The sequence below is a fragment of the Lontra canadensis genome, unplaced genomic scaffold (genome assembly GCF_010015895.1).
Source record: "Lontra canadensis isolate GAN:19392208 unplaced genomic scaffold, GSC_riverotter_1.0 scaffold41, whole genome shotgun sequence".
In the NCBI taxonomy this organism is placed as follows: domain Eukaryota; kingdom Metazoa; phylum Chordata; class Mammalia; order Carnivora; family Mustelidae; genus Lontra; species Lontra canadensis.
In genome coordinates, this window is record NW_022631035.1 from 3,607,759 (window position 1) to 3,624,197 (window position 16,439).

The following is a 16,439-nucleotide window of genomic DNA, read 5'->3' on the forward strand; positions in this document are numbered from 1 at the left end:
GGTGGTAGGGGCAGAGGTGGCTTGGGTTAGGATCTATGATTCTGTTGTAGCCTGTGAATTAATACCTAATATTAAAATTTACTGGTTGGTGAAAGCACTTGTGTCTGTTTTTTATGGGTTGTTTTTTTTTTTTTTTTAGATTTTATTTTTGAGAGAGAGCACAAGTGGGAGGAGGGTGGAAGGGAGGGTGACAAGCAGATTCCCCGCTGAGCAGGAGCCCAGTCCCAGGACACTGACATGACCTGAGCAGAAGTCAGACACTTAACTAGCGGAGCCACCCAGGGGCCCCAGAAGCACATTTGTCTTTTATAGCCTGGGATGCCCTGGGTCTCACTGTAGACAGCTCTGACGTGACACGGGAGGGGATTTCCTTCCAGATCCTTTTCTAGCACTTCTAGTCTCTTCACCACACCATTTTAACTGAGAAGCAACCACGAAGCGCATTCTGGGAGAAACTCTTCTGTCTGGATGGGTTTCAGGACAAAATGGGTGGCCGGAGGGGCCTGGGGCCCAAAATGGAAAGACAAGGCTATGGTCAGGGCTGCCAGCTGGGGCTGTGGGGTCAGGTTTTATTTGTGAAACAGACATTTGATAGCTCAGGAGCCCAGAAGACTAGCTCAGCTGCACCTTGTAAAATGGGCTGTCAGCGGCTTGCATGGAAGCAAGAGTCCGCTGGGGTGGCCGAGCCCCTCTCCCAACTCCGGTGCAGATGGGATCAGGGTTCTGGGGTAGCCTCCTCGCCCTGGCTTGCCTCTCCCCTTCGTTCTACTCCAGCTTGCTAGTGACTGGCTCTGGGTCACAGGCATTCACAGAACCACATTAGTTGCTACTCAGGATTTCCAAACTAACAGGTCCACTTTTGACAGTCCCCGCTGTCACTGCTCCAAAAGGGGAATGAGGTGCTTCAGGGACCCTGACCTCTCCTGCCAGAGATGGGCTCTCTCCCTCGGGGCAGGCTGGCCCAGGATGGGCTCTGGAGGTGCTAACCCCTGGCTGCAGGAAGTGGAGGCCTGGGGCTCCTCACTCTGCTAGGAGGGGTTGGGAAGGAAAGAGTTACCAGGGAAGGGACATTCAGTGGGGCAGCTCCCAGGTGCCCCCCCCAACCCCAACTCCAGCAAGGGCACAGCAGGGCCTTGGCAAGGCAGTCCAGAGAAAGTGTCTTGTTTACAGACTGAGCACAGTTGCTATTTTAAGATGCTGCGGAGGGCAGTGTGAGGCATGAGACCCCAGACAAGGGAGAGTGTGCGCAGGCGTGCACTAGGCATACCAGTGGGGCAGAGGGCTGTGATTATTCAAAATGCAAGTTCATAAAGCACCCCCCTCCCAGGATGCACCCCAGAGTGGAATTTCTCTTGGACCCCTAGGCGGAGGCCGAACGAATGACAATGGAGATTATGAACGAGAAAAACATTTATTCTGTCTTGGAATCCATCTACTAAAACCAAGGATCTGTTGTCTTAGCCCCAGGCTCCTTAATACATTCAGAACAGCCTGGGGTTGGGGGGGTGGCATGGGTGCACCCCACACCTAACAGTGGCAGGATATTTACATAAAGCTGGGTGTTTCTGATCAGGCAAAGCCCCTCCCTGTTGCTAGGGGGTGGGAACAGGAGAAGGGGGTGCTACCCCGGGGCCCTGCAGTGAGCAGACCAGCATCCGCCCAGAGGTACAGGCACAGGGAAGGGACCCCAGATCCAGGAGCAAGCAGACACAACAGCAGTGAGCCCGGGGCTGCCAGCTCCCAGAGCAGGCAGGGCGCTGTGGGCACGACAGCGCCAGGAGGTGGGAAACAAACCTGAGTGAGCAGGAAAAGGGGTCCCGGCCCCGCACCAGCAGCAAAGCGGGGGGAAGGCTCGCAGCCTCCTCTTTGGCACAGAACCCCAAGTCACTATGGCCACCATGGCTTGGACCTGAGCCTGCCTGGGCTGGGGAGAAGCTAAGGCACTTGTCAAAACGGCGTGTCGGGCCCGTCCAGCTCTTTCAGGGGGCTGGGGATCATGAAAAGCAGTAACAAAACATATCTGGCTAAAAACCCTTTTCTAGAAAATGCCCTCGAGGAGTGGTAGGTGCAGCCCCTGGGGCAGAGGCACTTGGGGCTGGGGCTCTGCACCAGCGGCTGGGGAGGGGGAAAGCAGGGGCTCTCCGGGCTGTGTGTGCGGCAGCTCCCATGGGCACGCTGGACGGGAGAGGGGCCACAGCTCCAGGAGGCAAGGCTCATGGGAGGAGTCCAGGCCAGGGGGCAGGCCCCCCTCCCCCGAGCACCTTTCCTGCCTCCCTTAGCATCCCCGGCTGCAGCTCAGTACACGGGGGGCGGCTGGTAGCCCTCGGTGGTCTCCGCGTTCTGGGTGAAGGGTGGCTGTTGGTAGTTGTCTACAGGCGCTCCAGGGTAGGAGGCATAGGCCGTGCTGGGGTCCGGAGTGGGGTCTACGTAGTTCTGGATGAAGTCGTCCACTCCAGCCTTGTAGCGCTGGTAGGCCAGGGAAGCCAGTGCACCCTGCAGGGAGCCCCGAGTTTCGGGTTCCTCAGCCTTCCACCACCCTTCTCCTAAGGCACTGCCGCCCTCGTCCGCCCCGGCCCACCTACCCAGGAGAAGATGGAGAAGAAGCTGAAGATGATGGCCGCCCGGGCCGAGTCGGCCCCCACCAGCACATCTTCCTTCTTGGTGGCTGCCCACTGGTTGGTAAGGAAGCAGAAGCCAACGAACCACAGGAAGGTCCAGAGAGCTGGGAAGAAGGCCGGGAGAGCAGGGTCAGCAACGTGGAGGGGGCGGGGGGCTGTTCAGCGACCCAAGAGGGGCCCCCTGTGGCAGGGGGAGGGGTGCAGAGGAAGCCCTGGGCAAGGATCTCCCAGAAGCTTCCAGGCGTGTAAAGGCCGCTGATGCAGAAGCCAGGGTGGGGACCGGGGAGCCTGGCTCCAGAGCCCTGTGACCATCGCTCAACGCTGGTGGGCTTTGGCAGACCGACAGAAATCCCTGTGCAAAAGCCTGTGTCCTCGAGTGGGGCGGGGACCCCGGGCTGCTCCGGCCCCCCATGCCAGGTTGTTTGCCGAGGCCCTGCAGTCCCAGAGCTCCAGGGCTTTGGGGAACACTGGCTGCTCCTATTTACCTCCCCAAATAGAGTGGGGGTGGCGCTAGCAGGTACCTGAGAAGAGCAGGTCGCCGATGACCAGGTATTTGCGGTCAGTGGCGTTGCTGATCTGGGGGAAATAGGCATCAACCACCAAGAAGAAGGCCGAGGCCAGGAAGGCCAGCACCCCGATGGCGCTGCCGTAGCCGCACGCGTCCTGGTTGTGGTTGAAAATGCAGTACTGCTGTCTGGACTGGTGGGTGTTGCTGTATCCCTCACCAAAAATGCAGGAGAACACGATCAAGGAAAAGACCTGAGCGGACAGGTGGGGGTGAGCTGAGTGGTCGCCAGACGACCCAGAGCGGGGCACGCATGATGGGGACCCTGGGCTCTCCCACTGCTGCTTTTCCCTTCTGGGTGGGGGCCAGGCGCTGCGGCCCCTTTGGAACTTGGGTCGGGAGCCCGTAAGCAAGTCGCCTCCCGGTGCACAATCCCCACTTCTCCCTACTCCCTTCTCCCAGGGCACCAGCAAATACCAGCACAGCCGCCATCAGCAGGGGCAGGGCTGGGGATTCCTGGACTGGGTCCTGGTGGGGAAGAGATGGGGATCTCCTGAGAGGGGACTGCCCAGCCCGGGCTGCCTGCCAGGAGGGGTCACCGTGGTTCAGCAGGAGACAGGCCACAAAGTCACAGAAACCCAGGCTTGGAGCCCCGCCCCCAGATCATCTTCTGCCTGAGTCACCTGTCTAGCGTCCTGTCTAGATCATCTTCTGCCTGAACACCTGGGTGATGGAGAACCGCCCCCCCTCCAGCCCCATGGTCTCAGGAAAGGCCCGCCAGTGTGCTCTGAGCAGAAGCCCATGCCCCCAGACTCCCACTTCTTGGTGCCCCCTCCAACTCTTTCCTGCTCCAGCCTGGCCTCCCCAGTTGAGCCAACCGTCTTCCTGCAAGGACGGCTGGCCTCTGTGGTATCATGTCTCTCCCCTTTGAGGGAACTCCAACCTGCTTCCTGTCCATAAGTGAGTCTGGGCTGCACAGGGCACCCCAGGCTAGTCTGACTGGCAAGCCCTGTGGACACAGTTCTACACTTGGAACCCTGCAGGTCCTAGTTGGGGGGACAAGGGAGTGGCTCTAGGCTCTTGGGAATAGCCTCATGTCACCTCATCTCCTTCCTAAACTTCAAGGCCACCACCCCATGTCAACAGATGCAAGGATGCAGGACTGTCTGGACACCTGGCTCTCAGTGGGAGGGGCCCAGGCCTCTCCCCGGCCCTGCCCTGCCGGAACAAGGCCCTGTCAGTAGGCTCTGGGGCCACCAGTCACAAGCCCCGCCCCCAGCTGGAGATGAAGCCGGAACTCCGGGATGCTGGGAGCCTCGTGCCAGACCCCACTCCTGGCACAGCCATCCCGACACACGGGGCATCGGCCCCTTGGAGCAGACCCCACGATCGGGCAGGGAGGGGCATGGGGGCCACTAAGGCCCCTCGTTAGGCTCCAGTCTCAGGAAGGCATGAGGAGGGCACTTCGTGCCCACTCTAACACCTTGTCCAACTTTGGGCGCTGCTTGTCCAAGAGCCTGTGACCTCCCCCCACCCCTCTCCCCCACCCCACCCCACCCCGCCCCCGTCCTGGAGGGCTCCCCTACCTGACAGGGAAGGGTACATCCTGGGGTCACCTGATCTTGGGTGGGGAAGCCGACCCGCGGCCTGCTCCGGAGTGTTAGGCGGAATGCTGTTTCAGGGAGCCACACTGCCCCCGTACCCGACGTGGCTTGGGAAAGCTCCTTCCCGGGGAATTCCCCCAGCACGGAGTCCCAGCACGCCGGCCACCTGTCCTGGAGCGGCCCCAAGCTCCTCCCACCGCCAGCAGGGCGACAGGCCTGCTCCCCGCGGTGCCTCCGGGCCACCCCGCGTCCGGACCCAGCCGGTGGGGGGCAGCGGGGACCGGGGAAAGGCGGGGGAAGCTGGGGCCGGTGGGTGGGAGCCGACGGGGCCCGAGCCCTCTCGCCGGCCCCACGCGCGCCACCCGCACCCTCCCGGCCTCGGCCGCTGCCACCTGTCGCGCTCGCAGGCTCGCGGCCACCCCCTCCCCGGCCCGGGCTCCGCGGCTCAGTCCGGTCCCCCGGCCCCGCGCCCGGCTCACCAGGCACACGACGCGCGTCACCACCTGCGGCTGCGTCAGGAAGCGCCGCAAGTCGAAGGAGCCGCCGGCCTTGGCCGCGCCGTAGGCCCCGCTCTCCATGTCGCCGTCGCCCCACCGCCGTCGCCCCACCGCCGCCGCCGCGGACCGCCAAGGACCCAGCCACCTCCCCGCCCCGGCCCCGCCCTCGGGGCGTGGCCAGCGCGGCCCAGGGACCGAGGGCAAAGTGCGGCTCGCCGCCAGGGGCGAGTAGAGCGGGCGGGGCCTGCGTTCCGGAGGCGGACGGCCGTCTAGCCCACCTCGTGGCCCGGGCCCCGTCCCCCAACTCCCAGAAAGGGGCCCCAGCGTGCTGGGGAAGAGAGGGAGGCACGGAGGGACCGCCCCTCTGCCCCGCCTACACTTTGCCCCTGCCATCCCGCCTTCTTCTCGGGAAGCTCACCGGGTGCCTGTCTGGGCCTCACCTGCCCAGGACCCAGGCTCATAAGCACCCGGTCTTCTCTCCCCATTGCGTCCAAAACCCCAGGCCACAGCCTTGACGCACTCTCGGACCGGCCTGTCGCTCTTTGCTTCTCTGTGGAGCTAAGCCTGGGGTGGCGTTGAGCCGCGCCCCCCCCACCCCAAATCTTCCCCCTCTGGACCAGGTCCCAAGTATGTATGGCTTCAGACTTCCATACCCAAGTGTGCGGACAGAAACGAAGTTTCCAGGGTGACAGGCAGAGCACAGGGTTTAATCCAGTTCTCCTCCCTCACCCCCACCCCCCAATGGTTTAGAGCATCGGAACCAGGAAGGCTGAGTGGGGGTGGGTGGGGCTGCGTTCCCGAGGGGTCACAAGCCAACTGGCAGGGAGGAACTTTTTGCCAGTTGCCGGCGAGGATTAATGCAGGGGTGCTGGGGGCGGGGGGGGGGGGGGGGGGGGGGAGGGCTCCGTGCCCTCCCAGGTGAGGAGGCGGGACCAGAAGGCTAGGCCACCAGGAGATGGGCTGCCACTCCAGGGACCAGGGGAACAACTGTGGGGGAGGTGGGTTGGTGCAGCGGGGACTTTTCCCAATGTACCCCACTTTCTCTCCACACCCGCGTGGATGGTGACAAGCAGCTTAGTGGTGAGGACAGGGACTACACAGATCTCCCCCCTTCCTATGGACCCCCCCTTCCATCACTAAGTCCACTCCATCCTAAAATCCTCAGCCTAACACCGTGTGGGTGTCATCAGAACCAGGGCGGGCGGGCTTTTTCTTCATTCAAGTGGTGGGTCCTTCCATTGTGAACGAAGACCAGGGCCCTTCCGAGGGAACTCTGTCAAGCTTGCCTCTTCTGGTCACAACCTTGATGACAGAGGAGTTAAGATTTCAGGTTAGGCAAACACACCTCTCAGCCACCCCCTCGCAAGGCCTCTGGGAGTTTTATGGTGTCAAGTTCATCAGCGCCCTGGGCAGCAGAAGGGGTGTAAGGGTTAGTCACCCCACTAAATGAAGGGGCAGGGAACTGAATCACCAAGAGGACAAGCACTGGTCCCTGGTCACATGGCCAGTGAGAGCCCGGTCTCTAGATCCCATTTTATAGAAGGGAACACAGAGGCTCAGAGAGGTGGCACAGCTCTCCCAGCCTCTGGAAGGGACAGAGTCGGGAAGGAGGGACCCAGAGGTGAGCAAGGGGAGTACCAAGGACAGACAATGGCCACTGAGAAGCCTGGCCAGGGAGGGAGGAAGGCAACCAGGAGATGGCAGTGTCTTAGAGGCCCAGGAGGTGAGAAGTTCACGGGGCACAGGTGACAGCTGGAGGGGGGACGGATGACACAAAGACCCTGGTCACTTTACAGGTCAGTGAAGTGAGAGCCTTGGAGAGGGGACCCCAGGAGGTCTGGACCTGCCTCTTGTCACCAGCCAGGAAGCCTATGTCACCCGTCTATGTAGCTGCCATGGAAAGCAGCAGCCCGTGATCCGCCCTGGTCCCCGGAGGGCATCATCGACACACTCCTGTCATCCCTCCTCGGACCCTTCACGAAGACAGGCGAACGCCCCACCCAGAGGCCAGGTGGCTCCATCCCAGGGCTGCTGGGGGTGTTGGTCAGGGTCACATAAAACCAGGGATGTGCAAACCTCAGCAGGCACTTGGCACCATGAACTTTTCCAGGACATGCAGGAGCCACATGGCCCTTTGTCTGCTCTGGCGGCAGCCCTGCCTTACAAACCCACCCACCCACTGCCTCCAACAGGACTCCTGGTGGTGGCCCAGACAGGCCACCAGCTGTCCTCACAGTCCCTCACATCCTGCATCCAGTTCCTACCTGGTCCACCAGGCCCGGGCCAGCAACCAACAGGTGACAGCTGCAATGGAGATGAGGCTGCTCGCTAGCACCACGACGGCTCCCTGGGGCAGCTGTCCTGTGAGGGAGGGAGATGGCGGAGCTAGCATCCCTTCCCAGCGCCCTTCCCTGCTCTTGGCCGTGGCAAGGCGGAGCTCTTCCAACCCTGTGGCCCTACCTGGAAGTGCCAGCGGCCCGTCTGGGAACCAAGGGGCTCTCTCACCTGGGGGCACCAGCTTGAAGGGGCTGAACTGGACACTGATGTCATTTTCAGCCTGGCACTGGAGCCTGGTGGACTTGTTGGTAAGGGCGAAGGTGAACTTGGCCGGCTGACCGTAGTTCGGCCTCTGCTGCGTGTGGACGGTCCCATCCTTCCCGACCAGGCTGTAGGTGATGGGTGGGCTGCCCGAGGACACCTGGCAGGAAATCTCTACCCTGGGGCCCGACCCTCTGTCCAGCAAGGTGAAGTTAGCGGGCAGCTGGGACACGGGCTCTGGAAGGCGGAAGACGTTAGCATAGGCGTGGCTGGGTGACTTTCACACCCTCTCCCCAGCAAATTCCCTTGTTACGGAATGCCTACTGAGCTTGGAGGCCTAACTGTTATTGCTCCCTCCTCCAGGCAGCCTTCCGGATTACTCCCTCTGTCTCATGTCTGAGCTTCTACCCTTTTTGCAGTGTGTACTACACAATTTCGCATTTGGTATATTCTGGGCTGTTGGGCTTACCAACTAAAAATACATACAGGATGCCTAGTTAAATTTGAATTTCAGGTGAATAATGAAAAAAATTTTAGTATGACTAACTCTGTCCTGTGCAAAATTTATCTGGCAGCCCTATTTATATTCTTTCAGTCTTGGCTCTTTTACTAGAATAGTTCCTTCCAAGCAAGAACTGTCACTTCTAAGAGTCTAGATTCTAGAAACCCCCAGGGCCTTCAGCCTAATGCTATAAACAGACTTACAGATGAGTAACAACCACCACCCCTTGTGGCATACTGACCACCTACTAGAAGCTTCTGCTGAATCCTTCCCGCCCTCCTGGGCTAGGAACTATTACTATTTTTGTTTTGGAGATGAAGCAACCAGGCCTGACAGAAGTTGACTGACTTGCCCAAGACCCACCGCCTGCTAAGTGTGGAGACTTGAACCTTGATCACAAGCCTCCAGGCCCTGGGCCCTCCTACACCAGGCTGGCTCCTCTCAGGGGTGGGGTCAGGGGGCTCCCGGGGGCCACCACTGGCCTGGGCAACACCCTCCAGTCCCCTCCTCCCCTACAGCCTGTGCCTCCCACCAGGAGGGACACCTGAATTAAGATCAGGGGAAGAAGTGGGACGAATACAGATTTTAGAGCTGAACAGAGTGCGGTTTGAAACCAGCCTTTGCCACTGGCCTGGGGTGATATTCTTAATCACCAAGGGCTTTACATAGGCCAGGAACCACGAACCCCACTCACCAGTTGCTGTGAGGACTGAACTAGATAAAACACGAAGGTGCCTACTTTATCAGCATGAGGCCAGAGCTCAACCGATGGGGCCCCGGCCCTGGTCACTTCGGCCCTCCCCAAGGGCCCCTGCTGGGAGGTGGTGCCCTGGGGCCCAGCCAGGAGCTACACTGTTCTAGACGCAGGTCTAAGGGACGCAAAGTGGCCTTGGAGGTGAGCAACCTGTCCTGTCCCCACCTCCTGCCTTCTAGCCCAGACCCTGCCCCACCCCCAGCCCCCCGGGTGCACTCACTGGTCCACAGCTCCCAGTACATCTGCAGCTTGGTGCTGGCCGAGTGCGTGCCCTCGGGGGAGGCCGCCTGGCAGGAGTACGTGAGCAGGTCTGGCCTGGACTTGAGCGTGATGTTGATGCTGAAGGAGGCCGGGTCTGCGGTCTTCACCACCTTCCTGGCAACCTCAGTGCCCTGGCCCCCCCAGAGGGAGTAGGTGACAGGCGGGGGTGCCTGGGGTGAGTGGCACATTATGACCACCCTGCGGCCTCTGGGGAAAACCTCCAGGACTTTGTAGGCAATGAAGGTCTCATGGGTGACTTCTGGCAGGCGAAAGGGTCCCAGGGGGAAGAAGGAAACCAATATTGATCAAATACCTTAAGAAAATGCTGGTTTTGCGGTTCCTCAAAAAGTTAAAAAATTATCATGTGACCTAGCAAATCCCACTCCTAGATATCTATCCAAAGGATTGAAAACAGGGACTTGAATGGCTATGTGTACACACGGGCTCACGGCAGCACTATTTACGACAGCCAGAAGGCAGAAGAAGCCAGCGTCCATCCACGGATGAATGGTAAGGGGAACGGGGTCTGGCCATACCATAGCCTAGTCCTCACCCGTGAAAAGGAGCGAGGTTCTCACCCATGCTGCGGCACGGACGAGCCTTAGAAACATCACATCGAGTGAGAGAAGTCAGACCCAGGAGGCAACCTATCTTCGATTCCGTTCATGGGAAATGTCCAGAATAGGAAAATCCCGAGACAGAAGCAGATTGCCCTGTTGGCAGGGGTTGGGGGAGGGGCAGATGGGGAGTAACTGCTCATGGGTCGGGGCTTTCCTTTCGGGGAGATGGAAATGTTTTGGAACTAGATGGGATGACGGTTGCACAACATGGTGAGTGCACTAAACATTAATGAATCGTCACTTTAAAATGGTCAATTTTGTGTTATGTGAATTTCACCTCAATTTTAAAAAGGAAGGAAAGAAGGAATGAAGGAGGGAAGGAGGGAGGGAAGAAAGGACAGAGAGAAGGAGCGAAGGAAAGAAAGCCCTCCTGGATAAAAGTCTACCTCTGGGGTTTAGACTTTTTGCCCTACAAAAATGAATTTCCTATAAAAATGAAATTAGGACACAAGTAGGAAGCACGGAGAAGTTTGGGACACGGGTCTGGATAGCCGACACTGAATTCAACTTCTAGATGCTACAGATTGGTCTACTGTAAGTGGCAGGGGACGGGCACTGGAGTCCATCCTGTCCAGGCAGAGACCAGGAATCTATTGCTTGTGGACTGAACGGCCCCCTCCCAGGAGAAGGCAGTTACTCTCGAGTTGGGTTGTGCTGAATGCCTGTCTGCCCTCTGGTGTCAGAGGCCTCCTGCTCCTGCCAGACCCAGCAGGGAACCTGGGATACAGGGGAGCTGGCTGGGCCCCTGTGCCCAGAGGTGTCAAAATGTGGTTTAAAGGGACAGTCAGAAGGAGAGGATAGAGGATAGACTCAGATCCACAGGGGCAAGCTGAGCCAGAGAGAAAGGCCACTTGGGAAAGCAGGATTTCCAGAGAGCAGGGAGGCCCCTGAAGGAGACTGGATGCTGGCAGCACTGGGTGGGGGGTCGGGGGGGGCGGCGGTGCAGGACCAGGTGCTGGAGCTCCTGGGGACACGGGGACACGGGGGCCAGACCTGCTCTCCAGCGGCAACCTGCGTTCCCCCATCAAGACCTCCTCTCTGCTTGGGAGTAACTGCCCTGTTTTGCAGGCAGATGCTGGAGTTGATCTGATGCAGAAAACATTTCTAAGCGCTTCCCACTGGCCCTCTTGCTGCCCATACTGAATTCTTCTAGACAGAGGTCGGGAGGGAACAAAGCTGCCTGTCAGTGTGGGCGCAGGAGGGAGGCCGCGTTGCCTGCAGCATTCTGCGCCTGTTGGAGGAGACTGTGTAGGGCAGCCTCGGGGGCAGGTGTGTGTGTGGGGCTGTGTGTGTGTAGAGGAAAGGGTTGACGAAACCGAAACATCACGAGCCTCGTGCATCACCCTTGCCCCGCTGGGCGGGCACCCCAGCTCTGGGAACCACACTGCCTTCAGAAAACTACTCACCGAGCAGAGAACCGGAACCCGCTAGAATGTGCTTGCTTCAGAGACCTTTCCTGGAATCCTAAAGTTTCTGACCACGAAGTGTTATTTCTTTCTAGACCAGTGGTTCTCGGCTTGGGTCGGTTTTGGTTTGCCTTCTAGGGGACCTTTGTGCCTGGAGACATTTTTGGTTGCCATGAATGGTGGGGGGCGGGGGCGCTCCTGGCATCTAGTAGGGGGAGGCCAGGAAGGTCACTAAAACCTCCAACAAGGCCCACGACAGTCCCCGTAACGGAACCCTCCAGTTCCAATGTCAGGAGAGTCGAGGTTGAGAAACCGCGGTCTTGACAACCCTCAGGAACCTTCCAGAACAGATTTCCAGGCCTGCCCACGCTGCACAGACACCAAGAGCTGTGGGCACAACCCAGGGCCAAAGGGCCAGCTCCTGACTGCCCAGATGCTCTTGGGGCCCGAACTCCCCCCGACTGGGGGAAACGGGGGCTCAGAGGGTTCAGTGCGATGACGCTTTCTTCGCTCTTTTCGTGGAGGGAAACGACTAATACGAGCTGAAAGAAAAGGCTGGGCCACTTTGGTTTCCATTTCGAGGGCCAGTAATAGAAACTTGATTTACATAAACTCACAGACCAGAGTCACTTTTGGTTGCACTAGGCAACGGGGCATTCACTTTCTGTTGTAACAAGACCGGTGTGGTCGTCGTCTGTTGACCGTTTCGTTTATGCATTTAACCCAGCAAGAGGGAGAGGTCCGGCGTTCAATTAAAAATTCATCAAGTGGGGCACCTGGGTGGCTCAGTGGGTTAAAGCCTCTGCCTTTGGCTCTGGTCATGATCCCAGGGTCCTGGGATCGAGCCCCGCATCGGGCTCTCTGCTCAGCGGGGAGCCTGCTTCCTCCTCTCTCTCTGCCTGCCTCTCTGCCTACTTGTGATCTCTGTCTGTCAAATAAATAAATAAACCCTCAAAAAAAAAAATTCATCAAGTGCGTCAGGGCACTGGAGGGTGGGACGGGACACTCAGTGCGATGAAGAGACAGGCCCACACTCACACCTGAAGCCCAGTCGAGCCGGGCTGGGTGGGAGGGTGGCCGCGCAGAGCCGCCTTCTGCTGCTAAGGGGAGAAGGAAGCCCCTTGGGTGAATGGGGGGACCTCAGGGCTGCCGCCTCCCTGGCCCAGAGGCCCTTCAGGATCGCCCCCGCCTCTCTCCAGACTTGTGTCTGTGATAACCAGAGGTTGGAGATTTGAGTCCCAACCCTAGAGATCCAATGTATTAGACCTAAGGTGGGCGGGTGTGGGTGTCTAGGGATTTGATTTTGAACAAGCAGCCCATGTGCTGAGGGTTGAATTGTGTCTTCCAAGAAAGATGTGTTCAAGCCGCATCCCCCAGGTCCCATGAATGGGCCATATTTGGAAACAAGGTCTTTCCAGATGCTGTCCAGGGATCCACAGTGGATGAGAGTGGCCCTAGTGAGAGGAGAGACAGAGACCCGCACACACAGGGAGAGGCCATGGGAAGAGGCAGGCAGAGGTTGGAGGGATGCTGTCCCCAGCCACGAACACCAAGGACTGCCAGGAGCCACCAGAAGACAGGAGAGAGGAGGCCTGGGTCAGCCCCTCCCTGCCGCACCACCGTCTTGGTCCTCTAACCTCCAGAACTAGGAGAGAGTGACTGGCTGTTGTTTTAAACCACCCGGTATGTGGTAATTCTTTATGGCAGCCCAGGAAGTTACAACAGCACCCCCTCCGAGGGGTTCTAGAACGTCGCTGAGAAACTACGCACAGGTTTTAGGATACACGGAGGACCGCAGGCCCGTCCGTCAAGGTCCCTCTGCTTGCTCTCGGGAGTCCGATCGAGCCTGAATCCCTGCTTCATCCACAGATCCCCCCTCTGACTAAGGACACTGTCCTGCGTTCACGGCAGCCCCAGGCCCCCAGGCCACCCTCCCTGCCTGTTCCCCACTTAGGAGGCTCTGCCCGTCCCCCTTCACCCCACCACCTCCCCTACCTTCCTGGCCTCCTCCCGCAGAGCCCTCTGGAATGTAGGCTCCGCTGGGACCCCGATACCTCACCAACGTCTACGGGAACCAGCCTCCCCTCCCAGGGCAGCGCCTACCCCGTGGTTGTCTTGGGTGGTGGGGTTCCCACAGCCTCCCCAGCACTGACCTGGGAGGACAGGGGTGGACATTCTCTTGGCATGTCTGGACTATTCTCCTGCCTTCCTTCCCAAACACCAGCCTGGAACCCCATGTCTTCGGACGTTTTGTACCCTTCTCCACTGGGTTAGTTGCCTAGAAACAGCCATCATTCCTTGAACATTCCTGCCCCAGGTTCCCACCACTCCCAGTCCGAAGTCCCCGGGGATTTCACACCCGACAGAGATCACCTTCCAGAGACCATCCTGGCTCTTCCATTCCTTAACTTCCCATCTCTTTGCCCCACTGCTCACTCCCGTGGGTGTTTAGCTGAGTAATATCTTATGGTCTGGCTGCACTTTATTTGGTCAATCCTTCGAGCTGCTCAGGCAAAAAACTTTGGGATCACCTTCTCCGGTTCCGTCTTTCTCATCCCATCCCATCCTCTCCCCACGCACTGCTGGCCTGACCTTCAGAATACATCTTGATCACTTCTCCTGGTGGCTCTGGCCATCACCGAATCTCTCCTCTGGATCCCGGGAACCGCCTGATGGCTCCCTGGGATTCCACCCCTGGTCCCCAGCCCTGTGCTCCCTCCCCATCTCCCCCGCTTGCTTCTCTCCAGGACTTACTGGGTTCCAGCACACAGTAGAAGGTGCTTCTAGTCACTACCCTCTGTCCTCTGCACCCTGCCCTGCCCCCGCTGGAATGTAAGCTACAGGAAGGGGGTGGGGGGGATCTTTGTTTTTTTCTGCACCTTGTGGACCCACCTTGGGGTCTAGAACAGTGCCTGGCACCAAGTAGGGTCTCCTACGGTCTCTGACTAATGAATGAATGATTTCCCAGCGGGCCTCTCCGGAGTGGAGTTAGCAAGGCTTGTTGGGCAAGAGTCTGAGCAGAAGTCAGGGGCCGAGGGGGGCCCACCAGCCCTGGCCAGGTACTTCCCGAAACGGGGACGCAAACGTCTGCCACCTCAACCGCTCTCTTTTTAGCAGAAACACCAGAACTGACGTGTTTGTTTTTAAAGCAAATGAGGAAATGATAATTCTGCTTGTGCCGCATTCAAGTGAGACCCACCCTTCAGGGGAAGAGAGACAGATGCCAGCTCTGCGACCCGGTGACCCGAGGGAGGTGATGGTGGAGACAAGTTGGGGAGGGACACCCCCCCCAGCCTGGTGAGAGGAGGAGGTGACCCACCACCCTGACCTTAAGGGTCACAGGACTGAAATCGGGTGGGTGGTGGAAGAGCTGGAAAAGGAGGGTGGGGGAGACCGGCACCAAGGCCGGACCAGGAGAGTCCCCTCCCCTTGGCTCTGTATCACCCCCTTGTGGAAGAGGGGCCCCTCGCCCTCTGGCTGCCTGGGACAGTAAGTCAGACTTCCTTTGCCAGACCTGGAGGGATGGGGGGGGGGAGCCCGGACTTCCTCAGCCTGAGCGCCCCGCCCTGGACGCCCCAGCCCTCACTGGGATCACACCCACCTAGCAGATCTGCTCCAGAGCGGACCTGTAGTAGAAGGACTGGGGTGCACCTGCCCAGGGACATGCCTTCTGCTCCCCTTCCTTCCCAGCTCCGTAGCCCAACCGGAAGCCAGCTCTTTCCTTGCCGCAAGTGCCCTGGAGGTCCCCCACTGGCCTGTTCACCCTGCTCCTCTCCACGCTCTCCAGGGCCCTGCAGGGGTTGAGGCCAAGTTCCAGAACTCTCCATCTGTCCACCACCAGACACCCGCTCACCGTCAGCAATCTCCACTAGCCACAACACCCACCACGGCACCCACCACGGCACCCAGCGTCTCCCTCAAGTGTGCGGGGCTACTCACCTACCTCTGGCTCCATGGAGAAGCTGCTGGTGGCTGGAAAAGGGGAGGGTGCGAAGGTAGTAAGCAGGGAGCCCGGGGTGGAAAGGAGACGCGACACCACCCAGAGAGCCTCCTGCCAAGGCCGGAAGGGAGGCCCAGGACTCCACAAGTGCCTTCGCTCCCAGAAGCTCTTTCAAGGGCACAACAGTCAGAATCATCAGCCATTTGGTGGCTAAGTAAACAGTGCATCCAGCTCAGGGACCCAGCCACCGGGCCACACTGTGCAGTAAGGGGCTGGTCTGAGACTCAAGCTCACAGCTTTCCCTCGCTGTCCTCATGCTCCTGGAAGCATCCATGCCTCCGGGTCCCTCTCCTGTGCTCCCTGGCATCCCTGCACCCTCAGCCTGCCTCCCCAAGGCCCTGGCAGTGGTCCCTCCTGCCCCTGATGGTGTCCCCATGAGCTCACCCAGCACGGCCCAGCACAGCAGCAGAAGGAGCCACATGCCGGGGTAAGAGCCCTGCTCGGGCTAGCAAGAGCTCTGTCAGCAGGGCCACCTCCACTCTGGGGCCCCCGGATGCTCCTGGGGTGGGTGCCTGCAACAGGCAGATAAGCCAGAGGCCACAGCCCCCCAACGCCTCAGCAGCCAGGGCTGGGCCCAGAATAGCTAGGCCCCCACACTCTCTGGGGGGATTGGGAGGCCCCTGGGCCTCGAAGCCAAACCAGGGGCTTACCCTCAGCCATCCCGACTGAACTGTAGAAGCCTGGCTTGTTTGCGGGGAAGATGTGCACCCCTAAGCCTTGGAATATGTATGTTACATGGAGAGCGGGTAGTAAGGTTGCTAATCTTCTGATTTGAGATGAAGTCCTTATTCTGGATTATCAGCTTGGGCCGGTTATCACGAAGGTCCTTCCCAAACTCCCCCAGGAGAGTCTGACATACACACAGGAGACCTGGGGGGCTGGGCCCTTTAGAGAGACAGGCAGGAGAGGCCCCCTCGGCCCATTTCACGCTGGTTCCTTAGTGACCACCTGGTGGGCACCTGCTGGGCAGCTGACACTGGGCTCAGCCCCCAAATTAAAGCTCAGACCGGATGGGCCCCTGGTCCCCCCAGGAGTGTGTTGCAGTGGGCCAGCTCAGAGCAGGGAGGGGTTTTACCTCCTGCCCATGGACGGCGGTCATTCCCCAGGATCTGGACCCAATGCTAGCGAGACCGG

The 16,439-nt window shown here is 59.4% G+C and overlaps 2 protein-coding genes across 2 annotated transcripts; both read right to left on the bottom strand.

Annotated features, from left to right (window-relative positions):
* Positions 1-2,157: 2,157 nt before the first annotated feature.
* On the bottom strand, positions 2,158-5,357 carry SYNGR2 (synaptogyrin 2). The gene is made up of 4 exons (XM_032870495.1): positions 5,207-5,357; positions 3,140-3,377; positions 2,583-2,722; positions 2,158-2,493 (listed from the first exon to the last, which is right to left on the bottom strand). Exons 1-4 carry the CDS (start codon positions 5,303-5,305, stop codon positions 2,296-2,298), a joined length of 675 nt encoding a protein of 224 aa, XP_032726386.1. The 5' UTR covers positions 5,306-5,357; the 3' UTR covers positions 2,158-2,295.
* A 1,741-nt stretch (positions 5,358-7,098) lies between these two features.
* On the bottom strand, positions 7,099-16,439 carry CUNH17orf99 (chromosome unknown C17orf99 homolog). The gene is made up of 6 exons (XM_032871077.1): positions 16,381-16,439; positions 15,249-15,277; positions 9,239-9,538; positions 7,730-7,999; positions 7,489-7,585; positions 7,099-7,255 (listed from the first exon to the last, which is right to left on the bottom strand). The coding sequence occupies exons 1-6, from the start codon at positions 16,389-16,391 to the stop codon at positions 7,099-7,101; spliced, it is 864 nt and encodes a 287-aa protein (XP_032726968.1). The 5' UTR covers positions 16,392-16,439.

Excerpts from the sequence above, each read along its gene's own strand:
- SYNGR2 (XM_032870495.1), bottom strand. The coding sequence starts at position 5,305 with ATGGAGAGCGGGGCCTACGGCGCGGCCAAGGCCGGCGGCTCCTTCGAC. Across the intron at positions 3,378-5,206 it reads TGACGCGCGTCGTGTGCCTG|GTCTTTTCCTTGATCGTGTT; the intron begins GTGAGCCGGGCG and ends CTGTCCGCTCAG. Across the intron at positions 2,494-2,582 it reads TCTTCTCCATCTTCTCCTGG|GGTGCACTGGCTTCCCTGGC; the intron begins GTAGGTGGGCCG and ends GGCTCCCTGCAG.
- CUNH17orf99 (XM_032871077.1), bottom strand. Across the intron at positions 9,539-15,248 it reads GCTTCTCCATGGAGCCAGAG|AAGTCACCCATGAGACCTTC; the intron begins GTAGGTGAGTAG and ends TTCGCCTGCCAG. Across the intron at positions 8,000-9,238 it reads GTACTGGGAGCTGTGGACCA|AGCCCGTGTCCCAGCTGCCC; the intron begins GTGAGTGCACCC and ends TCCGCCTTCCAG.